The sequence below is a fragment of the Equus quagga genome, chromosome 2, assembly GCF_021613505.1.
Source record: "Equus quagga isolate Etosha38 chromosome 2, UCLA_HA_Equagga_1.0, whole genome shotgun sequence".
Classification (NCBI taxonomy): domain Eukaryota; kingdom Metazoa; phylum Chordata; class Mammalia; order Perissodactyla; family Equidae; genus Equus; species Equus quagga.
Genome location: NC_060268.1, coordinates 60856063 through 60878405, shown reverse-complemented (window position 1 = coordinate 60878405; position 22343 = coordinate 60856063). Strand labels below are relative to the sequence as shown.

At 40.0% G+C, this 22343-nt stretch overlaps 1 protein-coding gene across 6 annotated transcripts in view; it reads right to left on the bottom strand.

Annotated features, from left to right (window-relative positions):
* Nucleotides 1-22343, bottom strand: part of MAP2K5 (mitogen-activated protein kinase kinase 5) — a 244156-nt gene that overhangs the window by 189420 nt on the left and 32393 nt on the right. For all 6 annotated transcript variants that reach the window (XR_006887499.1, XR_006887498.1, XM_046653610.1 and 3 more), the window contains exons 4-7: nt 12227-12296; nt 8537-8577; nt 7341-7408; nt 580-628 (exon numbers count right to left, since the gene is read on the bottom strand). Coding sequence is in view for 4 of the 6 variants with exons in the window: in XM_046653610.1 (XP_046509566.1) it covers nt 580-628; nt 7341-7408; nt 8537-8577; nt 12227-12296 (228 nt within the window). In the remaining 2 variants the exon portion in view is untranslated. The remainder of the gene's footprint in view (nt 1-579; nt 629-7340; nt 7409-8536; nt 8578-12226; nt 12297-22343) is intronic.

Here is a 22343-nt window from a genome sequence, read left to right as displayed (position 1 = left end):
TGTGTCCATTTACTTGAATCAAAATTAGTGAGAAATAACTGGCCTACAGGCCTGTTTGTCCCTCACTGGCTAGGATAGGTCATTCAGCTTTCGATAGCCAGTTGACTAGGCAAACCAAGGCCTCCTAAAGCCAAGGATTTTAAATGCCAAAGGTCTGCTGTTACTCTGTTCCCCTAAAAAGACAGTGTTGGTTTCAGGACAAAAGAAGGAGCTAAGGTGAGAAAGTAACAGTTTTTGTTTTTCTCCCCAAAGATAATGAAAGAAACAGTCAGCTCTGGATGCCGGGCCATTTCAACAACCCATGGGTGACACATTTGTTCAGAACTGATTAACTTTTCTTAAACTGAGATGGCAGCAGGGTGTGTGCATGGTACTTCAATCTGCTGGGAGTGAAACCCATTAGCACAGTTTGAAGAACGTGTTGCAAATTGTTCTGCCAATCAAATTAAGCCATGTAATTCATTTATGACAAGGATAAATTCACAGACTCTTTATCTGTTTATTAAGTTTACGGATTCAAAAACTGGACAGTAATAAGTTACTACTATCTGAAAAATCTTAATGTGCAATGACACCTACCTGGCCATTGGCTAGTATTTTTTTCAGTTCAGCAGAAGACTTCTTTAAGCTGAAAAGGAAAGACATAATTTTCAATGGCATGAGCATCGACACCTTTGAACATCACTGAAAATTCCAGACTAAAATATACCTTTGTTTTAGATGTAGACATGGACAACACTCGTTAATCCTTCTCCTTGTATAAATTTTTTTCAAAAGTAACTGGCCAAATGGCACAGGTATTTTATAATAAAGAGGCTGAAACCCCATTAGTAGTCAAAAGCAATAAAGAAGCCTACAGTCAAAATGAAGCTGGAGTATCGCACAGACTAATTCAGTGAGCTTTTCTTGGCTATTCTGCTGCCTTTGGGTAGCCTTTCAGTGGCTGTTTTACGTAGCCTGTCATCTACTAAATACAAAGTACTTACAATGCACTCTCAGAATGTACACAGCCAACTAAGATTACAGAACTTCAAAAGATAAAATAGTTTAAATCCTGATCTTTTGCTATAGCTAACAGTTACAATTGAGCTTCCTGGGAAGCAAATGTGTAGCAGAAATAAATCCTGGTACTCACTAGCTGTGTGCTCTGGAACAAGTTACTTATTCTCTCTGAACCTCATTTTTCTCTTTCTATAAAATGGGGAAAATATCAACTTTATTGGCTCACCAACAAAAATTAAATATTAAAAAAGCCTAGTATTGCATCTTGCACACAGCAGGTGTTAAATAAATTTCAGCTGCCTTCTCTTTCCTTGCCTTTCCTACAGGTTTGAGAACCAGCTTCCAAAGTTATTTAAGGAATATGAAAATGTTCTTCTCCGGACACATATGACTATGTAAACATTTATGTGGATGAGTTTAGGGAAAGTGTCCAAGGCTCTGAAGTCCTCCTTGCTTTATAATGAGTTGTACCTGTACGCATCTGCCCAGTTAGTAGAGTGGCGTATAAAATAGTACCTCTTCCCATTAATGTTCTAATTGGAAACTTAAAGCCTGGTAACTCTATTCTTAATTTATCTACTCTAACCCTCTACCCATATACCAAATTAACTCTCCTCCCTTGTGTTAGTTATCTGTGTAGATGTCTTTCTTCCCACTAAACCCTCCCCCAAGACTGGAAGCTCCCTGACAACACAGATCATACCTTACCTCTCTAATTATTCCATTCCCTTCTCACCCTTGAACTTAGCCCAGCGACTTGGCATATGCTGAGTATAAAGTAAATGGTGGTTGCTGTTCTGGTTATTATATGCTGGTAACACACACACACACACACACACATTCATTTGCTGCCTTTAATAAGTTATATTTGAGAAAATCTCAGACTTAAATTTGATCAAACTCACCCTTCCAAATTATAATTCTTCTTCTTTCTAAATACTTCTTACACTTCTGCTATGGTCAAATGCAGACTTTGAAGCCTTAGTCCCTACTTTCCCCAGATTTAAACGCCCTCAACCAGGGGGTCTAAACTTTAATAATGTCCTCCCAGGGCTAAGAATTCATGCTCTGAAGTGGCAGTTAAGAATTTTGTAGAATGGGACTAAAGCTGAAACATATGACAAAAAATAAACAACTGCCTAAAATCAGTTTAGTTGAAAAAATAATAGCAGCAGCTACCATTTATTGAGAGATGGCCATGCGCCAGGCACTGTGCTAAATGCCATTACTTACTATCCCGATTTAATCTGTACAATAACTACAACCCTGCTAGGTACAGTTATTCCTAATTTATAAAGGAAACTAAGGTACAGACCTTGCTCAAAGTCAGTCTCTCTCTCTTATACACACACTTTGTTTTTTCTGGGAAACATTTAGATCCTTGTATTCCCACAGACGACACCCAATTTAACAGTCGCAATTATTCTAAAAACAGAAATAACGAAATAACGCCCAGGCAACATTTCTCCATGGATATTCCATTATGTCATACAACTTGAAATAATAACATTTTGATTCATTGCATTTACAAAACACCTTTCATCCAAGAAACAAAACATGATTCCTTAATACAGCTTCATCAATCTTCCTAACACCAGAGGTAGATAGACGGAAAGTTGAATCATCCTAATTTTACAGAAGAAAGCTAAGATGTTCAGGAAAGGCCTTGCCTTGGCAGTGGGACTTGAATTCAGTAATTATGACCTAGGAACACCGTGTGCATTAGTAAGCTCAGTTTGATAAACAGCCGTCTACCTAAGGCAAAGACCAATTCATGCTTTGAGAGGAAAAGAGGAAAAAGCTGATTTCATTCATTATGCCAATAACTGGCTACCAATTTGGTCTGGTAAAAAAATATATGTATATATCCTGGCAATTTCTTTGTGCCCCAATTCACTCAATACTTAGTTTATTTGCATGGCAACAGTGACTTAAGCTACCCAAAAAAATCACTCTTAAAAACATTTTAAAATGTAAATGTGATACAATTACAAACTGGGTATAACACTTTAAGAGGGACGTTGAGACATCCAAAGAAGAATAAAAGGGTGAGGGAACTAGAGATACTATCATATCAGAAAAGCTGGGTGAGTTGCGAGAATTTAATTCAGAGACCAGACTTAAAGGGAATATACATTTGTTTGCTCGTTCATTCATTCATTCAAGCATTATTGACTGTCTCCTATGTTCTAAGCATCAGGTTGGGAATGGGGAATTCAACAATGAATATGCTATAGTCCTTTCCCTCAAAGGGCACAGAATCTATTGGGGGACAGAGGCGACTACAACACAATGAGCTAACTGCTACAGTAAAAGCAAGCACAGGGATCATGGGAATTCACAGAAAGGGTACCTGGTGTAGACTGGGAGGCTGGTAATAATAATCAGGGATGGTCTTCAGAAGATGATAGTTTTGTTCCTCAAAGATGACCAAGATTATCCAGACTGAAGGCAAAGGAGGGGTTAAAAGAGGAGGAAAGCAGGAAAGAGGCAGCAGCAGACATGAGAGCCCAGGAGTGAGAGGAAACGTGATCCAACAAGGGCACCATGTGTTCATCAGCAAAGCTGGAATGTCAGGTAGGAAGGGGCAGAGTGGCAGGCCAGGGCTGGTGTGGGCAGAGGACTCACATGTAAGAGGCCACTGCTCACTTGCTTTGGAGGGTACACTTTGTCTTGAAGGTTGTGAAGAGCAGTAAAGGGAGGAATGATGGGCTTAGAACTCGTGTCAGCAAGATCACTCTGGCTGCAGTGCTGAGGAGGGATTGCAACGGGGTGAGACTGGAGGGGGAACTATTAGAAGGCTATAGCAGTCATCTAGAGAGCCTGAACTGCCTTGGCAACAACACGGATGCTGACAAGTAGACAGACTCTAGAGTGATTCAGAAGGTAGAACCTACAAATGTAGGGACTGACTGGATGCGGGGCTGAGGAGGCCCAGGAAGCAGGTTACCTGGAGTGAGCAACTGGGTGAATGTGGGAGAACTTACTGAGACAGGAAATCTAGGAGAAGATGTGTTTGGAAGGAAGACGATTGGAAGAGCTACCACCTAGAAGAGGGAACAGCCTTGTTCTGAGGGCTAAACTAAATCTTCACGAGTGGGCAGTAAAGGAAGACAAATCTCAGCTCATGAAAAACAATGTTCTAAGGTATAGCTACGTGAAAATGGAAGGGGCTGCCTTAGCCAATAAAGTGCATTCCTGCCACAGGGATGTTCAGGTAGAGCCTGGATGACCTTCTGCCAAGCGTGGAGCCCAACATCTAAGGAGAGCAGGATTCGATGGCTGCTTCTCCTTCTCATTCTCCATCCCACAGGCAAAGAGTCATAAACACAGAGCTGGCTGTGGCACTCTCCTGCTGAAAGCCATCTAATGGCTTCCCAACAGACTGAGAAGAAAATTCAAACACAAGCCCCTGCACAATCTGGCTCCCGTCTACCTCCTTCTCTCCTATCACTCCTATTGCTCTCCTCCCCTCCCTTCACACCCTCCCACAGTCCAGTACCTCTCCCTGGGCTCCAGCCAAACCGGCCTACCTACAAACACGCTGAGCTCCTTCTCCACCCCAGAGCCTTCACTTATGCTCTCCCTCCCTCTGAAATGCCCTTCTCTGGCTCTCGAAGTGGCTAGGTCCTTCTCATCCTTCAGCCCTAGAGGGAATGTCACTCTTCCCCAGAGAGTCTTTCCTGAGCACCCAGTCTAAATCTAAACATATTCCTGCCTAGTGTTCTCTCTCTTCAAAATCTGCTTGTTTTGCCTTCATAACACAATTATAAAGTAATAACTATTGGTATATTTGGGGTTTTTTTTGTCTGAATGCCTAGTAGATAGCAAGCTCCAGAGGATAAGGGCCATACTGTATTCCTGGTGCATAGGACAGCAACTAATGGACAGGAGGCACTCAGTAAATACTTTTGATTACTTATCAACATGGGGCACAGAAAATGGCCAACTTAGGGTAGCACATTACATCACCTGGAGGACTTCTGCAACTTGCATTCCTCCCACAACAGAAATCACTACTGGAGCAAACTACGATTACTATTTGGGAGGCTGTCGCATCCCTAAGGGAAGACGTTGCAACAAAAGGCTGAGAATCACTAGATCAGACAGTCTCTGTCCAACCCAAAGATTTTATAATAGTCTGTGAACAGAAATGATAGTATTGCCAAAACCAAGCTAATCCACTCACGTTTTAAAACCAAATCTGAAAGAACTGAAAAGTTATCCTGCATTCTTCTCTATCTTACCATCTTTTTCAACTCCATCATGCTTTTTATACCATGATGAACTTTGATTTAAAACACCAGGAAAGTCCTTGTCTTCCTTCGAGGCTCATGGACAGTCTGTCTGAATAACCTCTTTCTGGAAGTAGTGCTAATACTAAACGCCCTGCCCTCTTGGAGCTGAGTGTAACAGGTGACCCTCAGTTCCCGTGCCTCAACTCTGTTGGGCCATGGCACACACGCCCAACAAGCAGAAAAGGAGAAGCTGTAAAGCACTGCCCGGCAGGGCCAAGCCCTTGAACGAGAACTAAAAGACCTACCCCTTGTGACCACAAGGGAGATGATCCACTGGTGAATAACCAGGCTAACTGTATGTTAAGACAGAATAAATTCTTCAAGAAGGAAACAGACTTTAAGAGTAGAGCGCTCACAGCAGGAAAGCTGGTGGGTAGATATACTGACGCTGTCACGAAGCTCTCAAGGAAGTGACTTTTGGGGAGAGGACAGGAGAGTAAAGAGACATTCAGTGAGAGAGACTTTAAATTACCTACAGTAAAGCCCCTTGGCAAAAGAACCAAGACTCTGGGGTAGGGAGGGTATGGAAGGCGAAGTAGAAGCCTAGACTACATCTCAGCAGATGAAGGGCTATGTAAAGATTGGCTGCTGCTCTAAACCCAGAAGAACCTGGGCACAGAATGGGTTTTCTGGCTCGATGCTGGCTTTTCAGTCACCAACGTGAATATGTACACACGGAGCAATCACCTCACAGTGCCATCTTCAAGTACAGCAATATGATTTTACTGGCTGAATAACTGAATGTATAACCAAAATGACCTAGAATTCTATCAGCTTAAGCAAGTTATTCCTTCTACTTGAGGATCTTAACAGTCTGGAAGTAAGTTCTCAGGCCTGTCAGAAGAACACTTTCTCAAGTCTTAGGATCCACCCCAGCATAGGGCAATGTTAGCATGAATTAATGAAAATTATCTTCCTTCTATCATAGCTTCAATCTCTTGTATCACCAAAGATACAAAAAGGAGCAACATGGCTGGTCAATTTAAATTTCATCACTTTACTCTCTTTGCTTCCCTCTGATAAAGACGTCAGTGGATAATGACACTGGCAAAAGACGGACAAGCAAGAAAAAAATAATAAGCATTATACAATTTACAAACCACATCATCAAGATATGAAATAGTCAAAGGCACTGAATTTTCCATAGAATTTGGAGACTGAAGGAAAATCATTCCACATGTTTAATTTCATCTTTCTCTATGAGGTCTTTCTCTTCAGTCAATACATAGCTAGAGTTACCTAACTGGTCAAATTTCTTCTTAGCCACGTAAAATAGTCCCCCCTTATCCCCAGTTTTGCTTTCCACAGTTTCAGTTACCCGCGGTCAACCACAGTCCAAAAATATTAAATGGTAAATCCAGAAGTAAACAATTTATAAGTTTTAAACTGCATACCATTCTGAGTAGAGTGATGAAATCTCACACCATCCCACTCTATACTGCCCAGGGCATGACTTATCCCTTTGTCCAGCATATCCTCCACCGTACACGCTACCTGCCCATTAGTCACTTAGTAGCCCTCCTGGTTATCAGATCAACTGTCATGGTATCGCAGTGCTTACATTCAAGTAACCCTTATTTTACTTTATGATGGCCCCAAAGCGAAAGACTAGTGATGCTGACAATTCAGATATGCCAAAGAGAAGCCATAAGGTGCTTCCTTTAAGTGAAAAGGTGAAAGTTCTTGATTTAATAAGAAAAAAAATCGTATGCTGAAGTTGCTAAGAACCACGGTAACTTTTATTACAGTATCCTGTTATTAGTTATTGTTGTTAATCTCCTACTGTGCCTAATTTATAAATTAAACTTGATCACAGGTATGTACACATAGGAAAAAACACAGTGTATATAGGGTTCAGTACTATCCGCAGTTTCAGGCATCCAGTAGGGGTCTTGGAACATATCCCCCGCAGGTAAGTGGGGACTACTATACACATTTTTTTGGCCTTATAGAAAAGAGGTGTCATCCCACAAGCCTCTTCCCCACCCCAACTTTGTAAATGATCGTGCATACGGGCCCCCTTCACTTGTTTGCTCCCACCTATTGCTTGGAAGTGAATCTGAGACTGCTGGGCTGCTGTGTTGAGAAGGTCCAGCCCGGGTATTCACCTACAAGTAAAGAAAGAATCTCGATCAGTCTTGTGTTCTGAGGACACAGTTCTAATTAACCTATAATTTGCCACAAATTTCTCATTCCACTATAAAGGTTAATTAGCTTGTTGCTAGACAGACCCATGGTTGGAGCCTATTCAGTATATAGGTTACAGAACTGTACAACCCTTATATTACATAATACTCTGTTCCTGTCATTATTCAAATGCTTAAATAGTGCTGAAAAAAAGAGAGACAAACAGGGAAAAATTTCAATTCTAGAGAAAAAATTCAATTCGCTGTTTTGTTTCATATACAAAACCAGTATGTACAAAAAGGTACATTAAGAATACATCCAGGGATAAACTAACCCACAGACAAAGAGAACAGTTTAGTGGTTACCAGAGGGAAGGGGATTCGGGGTGGGGGGCAAAGGGGTGAAGGGGCATATTTATATGGTGACTGACAAATAAGAAAGTACAACAGAAATTTCACAATGTTATAAATGATTATAACCTCAATTAAAACAAAAGAATACATCCAGGGATTAGTAGTAAATCTCAAGTTGTCATATCCTTCCAGTTCTAAAACCAAGCAGAAAACTGAAGAATGTTTCTTATTCACTGAAAAATAAGGCCCAAGTAATTAATTATAAAATGCTTGCGTCTAATACAATAGCCAGCTTTTCCTTCAAATGTGAAGCCTTAAGCAGAAACCCAGAATTCAAAATTCACAGAACAATAAAAAGACATTAAATAGATATATGTTTCTAGCATAAATATGTCAAAAGAAGAGGGGGTATTCTGTGTGCAATATGCTTATGTGCTTAATTAATCACAGAAATGAAGTCTATATTTGCACTCAAATAAATCTTTGTGGAGACCAGTACCCAGGATCATCCTGAAGAAAGGGACCAACAAAACAATTCCAAATAACAAAAAATATGGCACCAAAACCCCTGTATCCAAATATATACACATATTAAGCAAATACTAAAGACGAATCCCCCTCCACCTCCCGTTTAAAAAAAAAAAAGGATCGCTTGTCAGAGCTTGAGAAAGTGCAGTTTTATTTGACATTTCAATAAGTGGAACACAGCATTACAAATCCATCTAACTTTACTGAAACAATTATTGAAATTCGTACCTTCAGGCCATGTATGTTCCGTTCCCCAGGAGGCTTGCAGGCTGAAACAGTAATTGACTAAATTGTAGAACACATCAGGGCCATTTACGAATTTGCTCAAAATGAATCGTTTAAAAAGAAATGAGGGTGACACCAAAATTAGCAGAGAGAAATGATTGAAAAGTGGCTCCCAAGACCCAAAGTGGGAATTATGAACCAGGGTTTTTAACTTGCAGGAGTGAGCATTTATAAATGCAAAGAGCTTTCTGACACCACCTCATATAAATTCCAATTTCTGCTTAAAACATATAAAAATCAAGTTAACTCAGCTAAAATGATTATATTCCTTTCATAATTCAAATTTCTGCAATCTTTCCTCACTCTATTACATTGTATATCTGCTATCACTTAAACTATTTTGAAAATAGCTAGGGTTTGGGGTGGGGGGTAGGGCAGAGGGAGTGAAAGAAGGGTCTTTTAATGACAAAAAGATTGTAGATAGTATAGGGTGAAATATTCAATATTAGTTTGCACAGCAATAAGCAGTTAAATTTATTAAAATACAGAGATATCACTAATTTCACTGCATTTCTTACAAATCTTGACATCTGCTAATATTTAAATCTAAAGATAACACAGTGCCAGGAAAAATAATAATTTTCTGACATCATCCTGAGTTACAGCTCAGTACCTTTCCAATTCAGCAAATGCTTCTTCAACAAATGTTAAAAATACAAAAGCTTCCTACCCATGTTAGAGGCTGCTTCCATCTGAAAACTACAGTGCCCCACATATTGTATGTTAAGGGGCCGTCAATTTTGATTGATTGTTTGGGGAAGGATGAATTTGATTTTTTTTACCTCTCTCTCAGATATACATGTATTTTTCCTGTTTTCTGACAACAAGAAACAGAGCTATTTAATACTAAGATGTGGGCAATAATTACAAAGCACATCAGTTGCTTTAATTTTGTATATGTCAAGTATATTCAAATTGATTTTCCTAGAAAATATATCTAAACTTTAATAAAGTATTTTGTTTTTCTAAAATACATTAAAATTAAGACTCCAGATCTTCTTTCCTTAAAATGGAAATTAAGTTTTTGAACAAAAGAACAGTCACATACATTTGATGCCTATTCCTTGAGGGACCATTAATACTCACTAAGACAACACTTCAGAGTATTTCCACTAAAGTACCCAGTGCATTCATAAACTTCACTTAATAAGAAAGTACCTAACTAAGGAATTAGAGACAGACATCAGATCTTATCTCTTACCTTAACATCTGCCTCGTTCCTCAACTGGCTTCTCAAACTTTTAAGATTAGAAATCTAAACAGTATTTTAAAAACCCACTAACCTCATATTTCCTACAGTTATGGAGTCAGAAGTTACTATAAAGCTAATAAATTTTCATACTTATTCACATCTGATGTAGAACAGAAGTGTTTTCTCCTGTCCTTCTAACTTGTTCAGTCTAGAGATTCTTTGTAACGTGGGGCCTGATCATGGAATCTAATGTCTGAGGGTCTCTAACCATCAAGGTAGACCCAGGTAACATACACAATATGTCTATACCCTAATTGTAGAAATTTGCATAATCGTCCTTATCGACATAACATGTAAATAAGTAAGCAAAAAGCAAAAGACTACAAAAAACTAAAAAGACTTGTACAATAGCATGTAAAAACACCATAGAGATAGGGAGACTGAGCCTTATATTTTAAAAAATGTAAATTTGTCTTCGAAGAACTATGTTTAATAATATGTTGGAGCCTCATATGTTCTGTACTAGGACTATATGTGACATTAACATCTCATCTATTTTCTTCTTTCAAGTATCTCCTCCCTACAATATACTCTGTCCACACTCCTAGCACGCCCTCCAAACTACACCCATGCACACTCCACTAATATTGTAACTTAGATGCCCTTACACTTTAAGTAAATTATAATTTAAACAAAATTCTTACTCAAAGGGTATATTAACCACTTATAAACTGTGTGACTCTGAGTTGCTTAACTTCTCTGAATCTTAATAGTCCCATCTATAAAATGGAAGCAATAATACCTAATAGAATTAGATTGGGAGAATGAGAAACGATGGATGACACTTAAAGCAATATTAGTGCCTGAACAGAGGAGGTGTCTAACAATGGTTGTTATTATGGGAGGGGGCACAACAGTATGAACTGTGACACTGACAGGGACTGCTCACAAAACAAAACTTGAAAAGATTTTGGATGAAGAGAAATAAATATTTTATTGGAAAAAAAAAAAGAAGACCCACAGTATTGGAACTACAATTCTCCAGGACACTGTACTAGGATTTGCTACAAAAACAGAGCTATAATGTCATCAAGTAAGGAAGAAGCTAACGGAAATTTCCAGCTGGTAAAACAATACTGTTTGTGGAGAAACAATTTTGAAACTTGCCCAAATTCTCTAGTCATGGAAAACATGAAGAAACAGTCTGCATCCTTGTTATTGACCTAATACATAGAAATAGTAACATTTCTTTTTTTCCGTTTCAGCTTTCAGTCTTCAGGTGCAAGAGAACTGGATTAATCACAATCCTTGTTTCAGACACACTATCAAAGGCTCACTTTTATTTACTTACCTAGCTCTTTAGTAGGTTATTATTAATAATGTACTAAGTACTCCCAATCCTGCCACTCACATTAATGCTAGAAAAGCAGGATTACTCTTGAACCCAGATCTTCTCACAGGCTGGCCGAGCCGGCTGCCTTTGGAGACTTAATCAATGCGAATAAGAGTCTGCTGGTTAATTGAGCCATTCAAAATTCAGAGAGTTACAGGTAATGAAAGTCTAGAATGTTTAATTGGAAAACTCATATCATGATATATTTACAGTATCAGTTAACCAAAGTACTTTTAGCTTTTAATTATTTCAATTAAGTTATTTCTAGAAGAGCTACTCAGAGAATTTCCTCATCTGTCCCATCAGTTAGAAAACATGGATTCCAAGCCGGGCAATGAATAATGGGTGAAAGACTTAACGGTTTACTAAACTGCTCTTTTCCACCATTATTCAAATTTTGAGGGAACATTTATATATATAGTGGAATAATCACATCTGATACAAGGCTAGTACCGTCAAACCTAAAAGGGAAAAAGAAAATTATTTGACCAGGTGATTCACCAAGACCCACCCTCATCAGCTCATATTTTTGGAGATTTTGACAATCGAGTTCCCATTTACAAGGATTTTCCATTATTTAGAAAATGCCTCCTGAAAAGATCAAGCACCAAACATTCCACCAAAATTTCTCTCCTAAAACCCCCTCAGTAAATCTTAGCTTCGGTACTAGCCCAAAGCTTTCTCCTCAGCAGCAGCTTTGGCTATCATCATGAGTCAGAATTTATAAATATCCAAAATTAAAGTCATTCATTTGCCGTGGTTTAGGACCCATGTGGACCCCCAAAGAGTTCTTTAAGCAAATGTAAGTATGTACTTTAAAAACAAAAACACAATCTAGTTAGCTTAATTTACTCTAGTAAATTAGATATTTTATCTGCCATAACTATAATATAGCCTGCAATCCCCACGATAATGAATACTTCTTTTGTTTTTTTCAAATTAAGAGCTAAACATCATGTTATGTGCATTTAAACCTTTGGAAAACATAACTGTTGATGAAATAGTTTACTGAAATAATCATTGTTGATTAGAATTTGTTCAACATTACCTCTTGGAAATATCTGCAGAGGCTCTATTAACTGTCCATTTACTTGCTGTTCCATTACTGTGGAATAATACTGCAAAGAGATTATAGAAAGAGATTACTCAGTAATGTATGAATACTGGAACAGACACTTATGGGTTGTTTAATTCATAGTACTTTTGCAAATTGCTAGTATATACATATCAGCCTCGAGAATATTTTTTCCCTATTTGCACATCAAAATGACTATAGCGAATATTCAGGATTGAACGTACGGTACAGTGTTACCCTCCACACTGTCGTTTATCTTTAAAAGTAAAAATGTGGATTAAGACCTTAATCTAAGGTCTAATACTAATCTAATACTGGACCTCTAGAAATATTTTGAAAATGATATGTATTTGAAATGACACAAAAAGCATCTTAGTGGAAATTTCTCAAATTGCCTCTTGTTCTTTTTCCCCAAATTTTGCAAAGCAAAATGAAGACACCTCACATTTAGCTTGGATCGATACGCCAGTTAGTTAATAAAACATTCATATTTGTGTAAAAAATGCACAGATAATGGAAATCTAAGTCATAGAGACTGTGGAATGAGCAAACAAGATATGATCCATCCACAGATGACAGGATTCATATGATAAAAAGGTAGCCCACCTTCAAGCAAACATACCCTTCATGTTTTAGTCTCATAAACACTTCACATCAAATTTCACTTTAAAATTCCAGGCACAAAAAAATAAAGTTCCAAGTGTTTTCACACTCCTTCATAAACACAAATTCATTCAGTAGGTTGTATTATGGTCTGATTCCCATTTTCCTTAACATGCTAACTGGTGAGCATATGTCCGCCAGACCTGGAGATGGCTTCTGTAACCTCACTTCTTTTATCACTTGACAAACAAAAAAGTGATGTTCTTGGTGGAAAAACATCAATGATGAAAACCAGTGATTGTGTGTTTTGAGGGGCTATCACAGAGCAGAAATCCCCTTTAATCCTCGCCGTTTTTATATTAAAAACACACTCGTAACTTAACTATCACATTTTCAGGAAATTCTTCCTTGATAATTATTTGCTGACATTCTAAAAGTTTCTTTTTAGAAGATATATATACACATATCTTCCTATTGCTTTCATATACATTAAAATTATTACAAGATCAAGTTTTTTCTCTTAGAAATAATGTGGAGTTGGGGGCGGCGCAATGGCACAGTGGTTAAGTACGCACGTTCCACTTCGGCAGCCCGGGGTTCGCCAGTTCAGATCCCGGGTGTGAACATAGCACCACTTGGCAAGCCATGCTGTGGCAGGCGTCCCACATATAAAGTAGAGGAAGATGGGCATGGATGTTAGCTCAGGGCCAGTCTTCCTCAGCAAAAAGAGGAGGATTGGCAGCAGATGTTACCTCAGGACTAATCTTCCTCCAAAAAAAAAAAGAATGTGGAGCTATAAAATTCTACATTATCTTGGGAATCACAAGTTAACAAGCCTAAAGCTCTTGGCCCTAAAAACAAATAAAGTGAAGGTAGATTTTTTTTGTTTTTTAAAGACTGGCACCTGAGGTAATATCTGTTGCCAATCTTCTTTTTTTTTCTTCTTCTTCTTCTCCCTAAAGCCCCCCAGTACATAGTTGTGTATTCTAGTTGTAGGTCCTTCTGGCTCTGCTATGTGGGACACCACCTCAGCATGGCCTGATGAGCAGAGCTAGGATCCGAACTGGTGAAACCCTGGGCCTCCGAAGCGGAGCGCACAAACTTAACCACTCAGCCCCAGGGCTGGCCCCCAAGGTAGATCTTTGATAGCTATGGACTGATATAAGTGTACCCTGCTCTCCAAAGGCTTTCAAACTGTAAAGGAAACCAATCCTCTCCTTCTATGAATGCAAAAACTTATACACATACAGCATAAACATGTGTGACATACTCTGGAATACACACTAAGGCAAATGCCTTTCAGGAGACTATGTTCCTCAAAACCACAGAAATATAGCACTCGCCATTACTCAAACAGTGATGACAAGTAAATGAAATATCAATCATGTAGGCTGTCAACCTTTTGGGACAGCAATAACTGTTAACAAGTAGTCTGGAAAAATTGTCCGAAAATGACTTGTCCTCGGCACACAAGTATTTGAGGTTTCCATGGAAAATTAAGATGCCAGTGGCTATTTGGAACATTGCTCAGGTATTCTTTTTAATGGGAAATTTGCCGGTTATTGATCCACAGCATGTACCCCCTTGCTTCTGGAAGGCTGCAAGCAACTTTCCAATCAGCAGCTGTCAAAAAAATTACTGCCTTTTTATACTGATACAAGACAACAGCAGTGGTGGTGTTCTCCTATAGTTAATGCTTTTCTTTAATTAACTGCTATGTACAAGAGGTTAGTAATTTCAGTTACTACTTTGCCACAGTCCTAGAAATGAAAATAAATAAAATACCCTTATGCTTTCTCTAACAAATTAATTATAGTTGTCTCAAACTGGAGCTTGGGGTCAAGTTTGAAAACAAATAACCTCAAATGTAAAGGGTTAGAACAGGTGCAACGCATTTTTTCCCTACTATAAAACCTTGCATGCATGAAATTGACCTGTTTTCCAACATTATTTATTTACCTCACAAAATAAGTAAATAAAAATAGTTTCCCTTTCATTTCAGATATGTGCCAAATCAAATGGCAAACTATATGCTTTTATAATCACTGTGACAATTTTTTAGCAATCTATACAGTTCTTCGTACTATGATTAGCAGCCACAGTAATCATATTAGTATGACACTCGCCAACGTCTCTAAAGCAAGTAGTTAAGATTTGCTTTTTTGCTCTCTCAATTCCTCCAAAGCCAAGGAACATTTTCTGTTGCTGAAATACCAGGTTTGATGTGTGTTTGTATTAACAGAGAAGCTTGTGATCCACGCAGCAAAGTAATTCACCATCAAGGAGAAGCTATGAAGGGTGGTTTAAACCCATGGCATGGGTCCACTCTAGGCAACTGATCTCTCACCAGCAGGCCTGTGAGGGCCGGTGGCTGCCAACGAGGCACCAGTCCCAGGAGCTCAGGCCACTGCTTACATAGCATTCCCCAAGGGACAAGGATAAAACTTGAGGCCATGTGTGATACCTCCTGGCACAGAGCAGTCCAGGTGGGCCACGAGGCCTGTGCTGCCCAGTGAGACAAGCCAGGCACTGGAGGTGTTAAAGGACTCAAACCCAGGAGTCTCAGTGCTGTCCATTTGCTAGCACACGACTCCAGGGAGGAAACACACCCTGCACCTCAGCTGACTCATTTGTAAAATGAAGATGATCTTTTACCCACAAGATTATTGTGAGACTCACATGAAGAAAAAGGTAAGACAGCACTTAAAAAGCTGCAAAGCAAGTTGTTTTTAGATCTTAATCATCTCTCAGTGTTTTTATGTATTTTCCCTTTAAAGGGATTCTTTCCAATTTTGTTCTAAATAGTGATAAAATAAGCAATGATGACAAAAGCAAAACTTCTATTAAACAAAATGAAAGGAGAAGATCCAAGATGGCGCCGTGAGTAGTCCTCTTTGTCTCTCGCCCTTCGAGTCTACAATTATTTGGACACTTATCGCTTGACAAAGGATATCCAGACAGCATCTCAGGACGTCTGAGACACCCACGCGACTATACATCGGAAGGCGGATGGACTTTCCTCCGGGAGGATGTGGAAATAGGTGAAAACTCTCCGACCCCAACGGGCAGCCTAGTACCCGCAAGCGGCTTTCTTCCAACGGACGCCCCCAGAGGATCCACACACATCTAGGGCAGGAGCGAGAACACAACAGAGGAGCGACGGTGGAAACAGGTGACCAGAACCCTACCTAAACCCCCCGCAATTACTCCTAAACGCAGAGGGAAACTTTGGAGTTGCACACCTGAGCCCGCGGGGAGATCCAGCCTGGTGCTCGGGGCGCCCGGAGGGTCCCAGAGAGAGACACGGAGGGCACGGAGGTCTCCCAGCTGCCGTTGCCTGCCCCGTGGGACTAGGGATTGCTGGAGATCTCGGAGAGGACCGGGGCTGGGGGAACTTTCAAAGGCCGGTTCTGCGACCCGGAGGGGAAGTGCCGGAGCTCCGCCCAGGCAGCAGACAAAACTCTCTGTCTGCCATTAGCAGAGGGGCCACGCTGAGCATTCACGGCTCCGGGAGAGGCCTGGAGAGAATCCCAGAGGGCGGGGCAACCCCCAGCTGCCGTTGCCCGCCCCGTGGGGCTAGGGATTGCCAGAGATCTCGGAGAGGACCGGGGCGGGGGGAACTTTCAAAGGCCGGTTCTGTGACCCGGAGGGGAAGCGCCGGAGCTCCGCCCGGGCAGCAGACAAAACTCTCTGTCTGCCGTTAGCAGAGGGGCCACGCTGAGCATTCACGGCTCCGGGAGAGGCCTGGAGAGAATCCCAGAGGGCGGGGCGACCCCCTAGCTGCCGTTGCCCGCCCCGTGAGGCTAGGGATTGCCGGAGATCTCGGAGAGGACTGGGGCTGGAGAGAGTTCCAGAGACCCAGCTTAGTAGCCTAGGGGGAAACCCTACAGGCTCACAGCAGCCTTAGGGAAAGCCTCTGCACAGCACCAGTAGAAGGCACCCAGCCGCCAGCCACAAGGCTGGAAGACCCCAGGGCAAAAGCAGCATAGCTAGGTGTACTAACCACAGACTGTAGAAGATGCCAATAGCTCTCCTGCGACCCATAGAGGACAAGTGAGATTTGGTGGGTGCCGACAGCAACGGAGCGACAAATATAAGTGATCCCACCCCTGGCCGCTGGAAAAACCCATAACACCGTTGCAGACACCAAGGAGAGAGCACATCTAGGCGGGCTGCAACAGTAGGCACCTGCAGCCTGAAGCCCCCCTGTGACGGCCCCCACGGCAGAGGAGGGAATCCAAAGGGCCACTGTGGCTACGAAGAGGGGCCCAGGCCCAGTTAGCAACTACGGACAGGGTTCCTGGTTGGTGAAGTATAAACAGCTGCTCCCCCCACCGCAGCAGCTGAAACAAGTGAAAGGAGCAACTAAACTCTATCTCCATGCGGAGGCACAAATCAACAACATCAAGCAATATGAAAAAATACATTAAATCTCCAGAACAGAAAGAAAGTAACAAATACACAGAAAACAATCCCAAAGAAAATGAGATATATAACCTAAATGATGATGACTTCAAAACAGCCATCATTAAGATTCTCAATGAGTTAAGAGAGAATTCTGACCGACAACTCAACGAGTTCAGGAGCTATGTCACAAAAGAGTTTGATACGATAAAGAAGAACCAAACAGAAATATTGGAAATGAAGAACACAATAGAGGAGATTAAGAAAAATCTAGATGCTCTGAACAGTAGGGCCGATAATATGGAGGAAAGAATTAGCAATTTGGAAGATGGCAATATAGAATTGTTGCAGGCAGAGGAGGAGAGAGAAGCAAGACTTAAATAAAGAAACTCTCCGAGAATTATCAGACACAATTAGGAGATGCAACGTAAGGATTATAGGTATACCAGAGGGAGAAGAGAAGGAGAAAGGGGCAGAAAACCTATTCAAAGAAATAATGGCTGAGAACTTCCCAAATCTGGTGAGGGAGATGGATCTTTAGGTGACAGAAGCCAATAGATCTCCAAACTTTATCAATGCAAGAAGACCAACTCCACGGCATATAGTAGTGAAGCTAGCAAAAGTCAACGACAAGGAGAAAATATTAAGGACAGCCAGGCAAAAGAAACTAACCTACAAAGGAACCCCCATCAGGCTATCAGCAGATTTCTCAGCAGAAACTTTACAGGCTAGAAGAGAGTGGAATGATATATTCAAAAATCTGAAGGACAAAAATCTACAGCCGAGAATTCTCTACCCAGCGAAAATATCCTTCAAATACGATGGAGAAATAAAAACTTTCCCAGATAAACAAAAATTAAGGGAGTTCATTGCCACAAAACCTCCTCTTCAGGAAATCCTCAGGAAAACCCTCATTCCTGAAAAATCCAAAAAAGGAAAGGGGCTACAAAACCAAGAGCAGAGGAGATAAGTAGAAGGACAACAACAGAGAGTAGCAGCTCTACATCAGAACAGATTAAACCATGGGACGAGAAACAAAGGAAACTGAAGAAAACCGGAAAACAAGACACAAAATGGGAGTGGTAGGCCCCCACGTCTCAATAATCACTCTAAATGTAAATGGATTGAACTCCCCAATCAAAAGACACAGAGTGGCAGGATGGATCAAAGAACAAGATCCAACAATATGCTGCCTCCAGGAAACACACCTCAGCCCCAAAGACAAACACAGACTCAGAGTCAAGGGATGGAGAACAATACTCCAAGCTAATAATGAACAAAAGAAAGCAGGTGTCGCTATACTAACATCAGACAAGGTAGATTTCAAAGCAAAACAGATAAAGAAAGATAAAGAGGGACAGTATATAATGATAAAAGGGACTCTCCACCAAGAAGACATAACACTTATAAATATATACGCACCCAACACAGGAGCACCAAAATTTGTAAAGCAACTCTTAATAGAACTAAAAGAAGACATCAACAACAATACAATAATAGTAGGGGACCTCAACACACCATTAACACCAATGGACAGAACATCCAGACAGAAAATCAACAAGGAAATAATAGAATTAAATGAAAAATTAGACCAGATGGACTTAATAGATATATATAGAACACTTCATCCAAAAACAGCAGGTTACACATTCTTCTCAAGTGCACATGGAACATTCTCAAGGATTGACCATATTTTGGGAACCAAAGCAAACATCAATAAATACAAGAGAGTTGAAATAATATCAAGCATCTTTTCTGATCATAACGCTATTAAACTAGAAATCAACTACAAGAAAAAAGCAGAGAAAGGTGCAAAAATGTGGAGACTAAACAACACGCTTCTCAACAAACAATGGATCATTGAAGAAATTAAAGAAGAAATCAAGTATTATCTGGAGACAAATGAAAATGAGAACACGACATACCAAATCATTTGGGATGCAGCAAAAGCAGTCCTAAGAGGGAAATTCATTGCAATACAGGCTCACCTCACTAAACAAGAAAAAGCTCACGTAAGCAACCTCAAACGACACCTAACAGAACTAGAAAAAGAAGAACAAACAAAGCCCAGGGTCAGTAGAAGGAGGGAAATAATAAAAATAAGAGCAGAAATAAACGATATTGAAACAAAAAAGACAATAGAAAGGATCAATGAAACAAAGAGTTGGTTCTTCGAAAGAATTAACAAAATTGACAAACCCCTAGCCAGACTCACCAAGAAAAGAAGAGAGAAATCGCAAATTAATAAAATCAGGAATGACAGAGGAGAAATCACAACAGATACCAATGAAATACAAGAGATCATAAGAGAATACTATGAAAAACTATATGCCAACAAATTGAACAACCTGGAAGAAATGGACAAATTCCTAGACTCCTACAATCTCCCCAAACTGAATCAGGAAGAAATGGAGAATCTGAATAGACCAATCACAAGTAAGGAAATAGAAACGGTAATCAAAAACCTCCCCAAAAACAAGAGTCCAGGACCAGACGGCTTCTCTGGAGAATTCTACCAAACATTCAAAGAAGACTTAATACCTATTCTCCTCAAACTGTTCCATAAAATTGAGAAAGATGGAGAACTCCCTAACACATTCTATGAAGCCAACATCACTCTGATCCCCAAACCTGACAAGGACAACACAAAGAAGGAGAACTACAGGCCGATATCACTGATGAACATAGATGCAAAAATCCTCAACAAAATTTTGGCAAACCGATTACAGCAATACATCAAAAAGATTATACACCATGATCAAGTGGGATTTATACCAGGGACACAGGGATGGTTCAACATCCGCAAGTCAATCAACGTGATACACTACATCAACAAAATGAAAAACAAAAACCACATGATCATCTCAATAGATGCAGAGAAAGCATTTGACAAGATCCAACACCCATTTATGATAAAAACCCTCAGTAAAATGGGTATAGAAGGAAAGTACCTCAACATAATAAAGGCCATATATGATAGACCCACAGCCAACATCATACTCAATGGACAAAAGCTGAAAGCCATCCCTCTGAGGACAGGAACAAGACAAGGGTGCCCACTTTCACCACTCCTATTCAACATAGTACTGGAGGTGCTGGCCAGAGCAATTCGGCAGGAAAAAGAAATAAAAGGAATCCAAATAGGTAACGAAGAAGTAAAACTCTCGTTGTTTGCAGACGACATGATCCTATACATAGAAAACCCCAAAGAATCCACAGAAAAACTATTAGAAATAATCAACAACTACAGCAAAGTAGCAGGGTATAAAATTAACGTGCATAAATCAGTAGCATTTCTATACACTAACAATAAACTAACAGAAAAAGAACTCAAGAACTCTATCCCATTCACAATCGCAACGAAAAGAATAAAATACCTTGGGATAAACTTAACCAAGGAAGTGAAGGATCTATACAATGAAAACTACAAGACTTTCTTGAAAGAAATAGGCGATGACATAAAGAGATGGAAAAACATTCCTTGCACATGGATTGGAAGAATAAACATAGTTAAAATGTCCATACTACCTAAAGCAATCTACAGATTCAATGCTATCCCAATCAGAATCCCAAGAACATTCTTCACAGAAATTGAACAAACAATCCTAAAATTCATATGGGGGAACAAAAGACCGCGAATTGCTAAAGCAATCCTGAGCAAGAAAAACAAAGCCGGCGGAATCACAATCCCCGATTTCAAAACATACTACAAAGCTACAGTGATCAAAACAGCATGGTACTGGTACAAAAACAGGTCCACAGATCAATGGAACAGAATTGAAAGCCCAGAGATAAAACCACACATCTATGGACAGCTAATCTTCGACAAAGGAGCAGAGGGCCTACAATGGAGAAAAGAAAGTCTCTTCAACAAATGGTGCTGGGAAAACTGGACAGCCACATGCAAAAGATTGAAAATTGACCATTCTTTTTCACCACACACCAAAATAAACTCAAAATGGATCAAAGACCTAAAGATTAGGCCTGAGACAATAAGTCTTTTGGAAGAGAATATAGGCAGTACACTCTTTGACATCAGTTTCAAAAGAATCTTTTCGGACACTGTAACTCCTCAGTTGAGGGAAACAATAGAAAGAATAAACAAATGGGACTTCATCAGACTAAAGAGCTTCTTCAAGGCAAGGGAAAACAGAATTGAAACAAAAAAACAGCTCACTAATTGGGAAAAAATATTTACAAGCCACTTATCCGACAAAGGGTTAATCTCCATAATATACAAAGAACTCACACTGCTTAACAACAAAAAAACAAACAACCCGATCAAAAAATGGGCAGAGGACATGAACAGACATTTCTCAAAAGAAGATATGAATATGGCCAATAGACACATGAAAAGATGTTCATCATCACTAATCATCAGGGAAATGCAAATCAAAACTACACTAAGATATCACCTTACCCCCGTTAGATTGGCAAAAACATCCAAAACCAAGAACGACAAATGTTGGAGAGGTTGTGGAGAAAGAGGAACCCTCATACACTGTTGGTGGGAATGCAAACTGGTACAGCCACTATGGAAAACAGTATGGAGATTTCTCAAAAAGTTAAAAATAGAAATACCCTATGACCCAGCCATCCCATTACTGGGTATCTATCCTAAGAACCTGATATCAGATATCTCAAGAGTCCGTTGCACCCCTATGTTCATCGCAGCATTATTTACAATAGCCAAGACGTGGAACCAGCCTACATGCCCAGAAACTGATGATTGGATAAGGAAGATGTGGTATATATACACAATGGAATACTACTCAGCCAAAAAAAAAGACGAAATTGGCCCATTCACAACAACGTGGATGGACCTCGAGGGCATTATGTTAAGCGAAATAAGTCAGTCAGAGAAAGACGAACTCTATATGACTCCACTCATAGGTGGAAATTAGTATATTGAGAAGGAGATCTGATCGGTGGTTACCAGGGAAAAGGGGGGGTGGGGGAGGGTACGGAGGGGGAAGTGGTGTACCCACAACATGACTAACAAAAATGTACAACTGAAATCTCACAAGGTTGTAATCTATCATAAAATTAATAAAAAAAAAAAATAAAAAAAAAAAATGAAAAA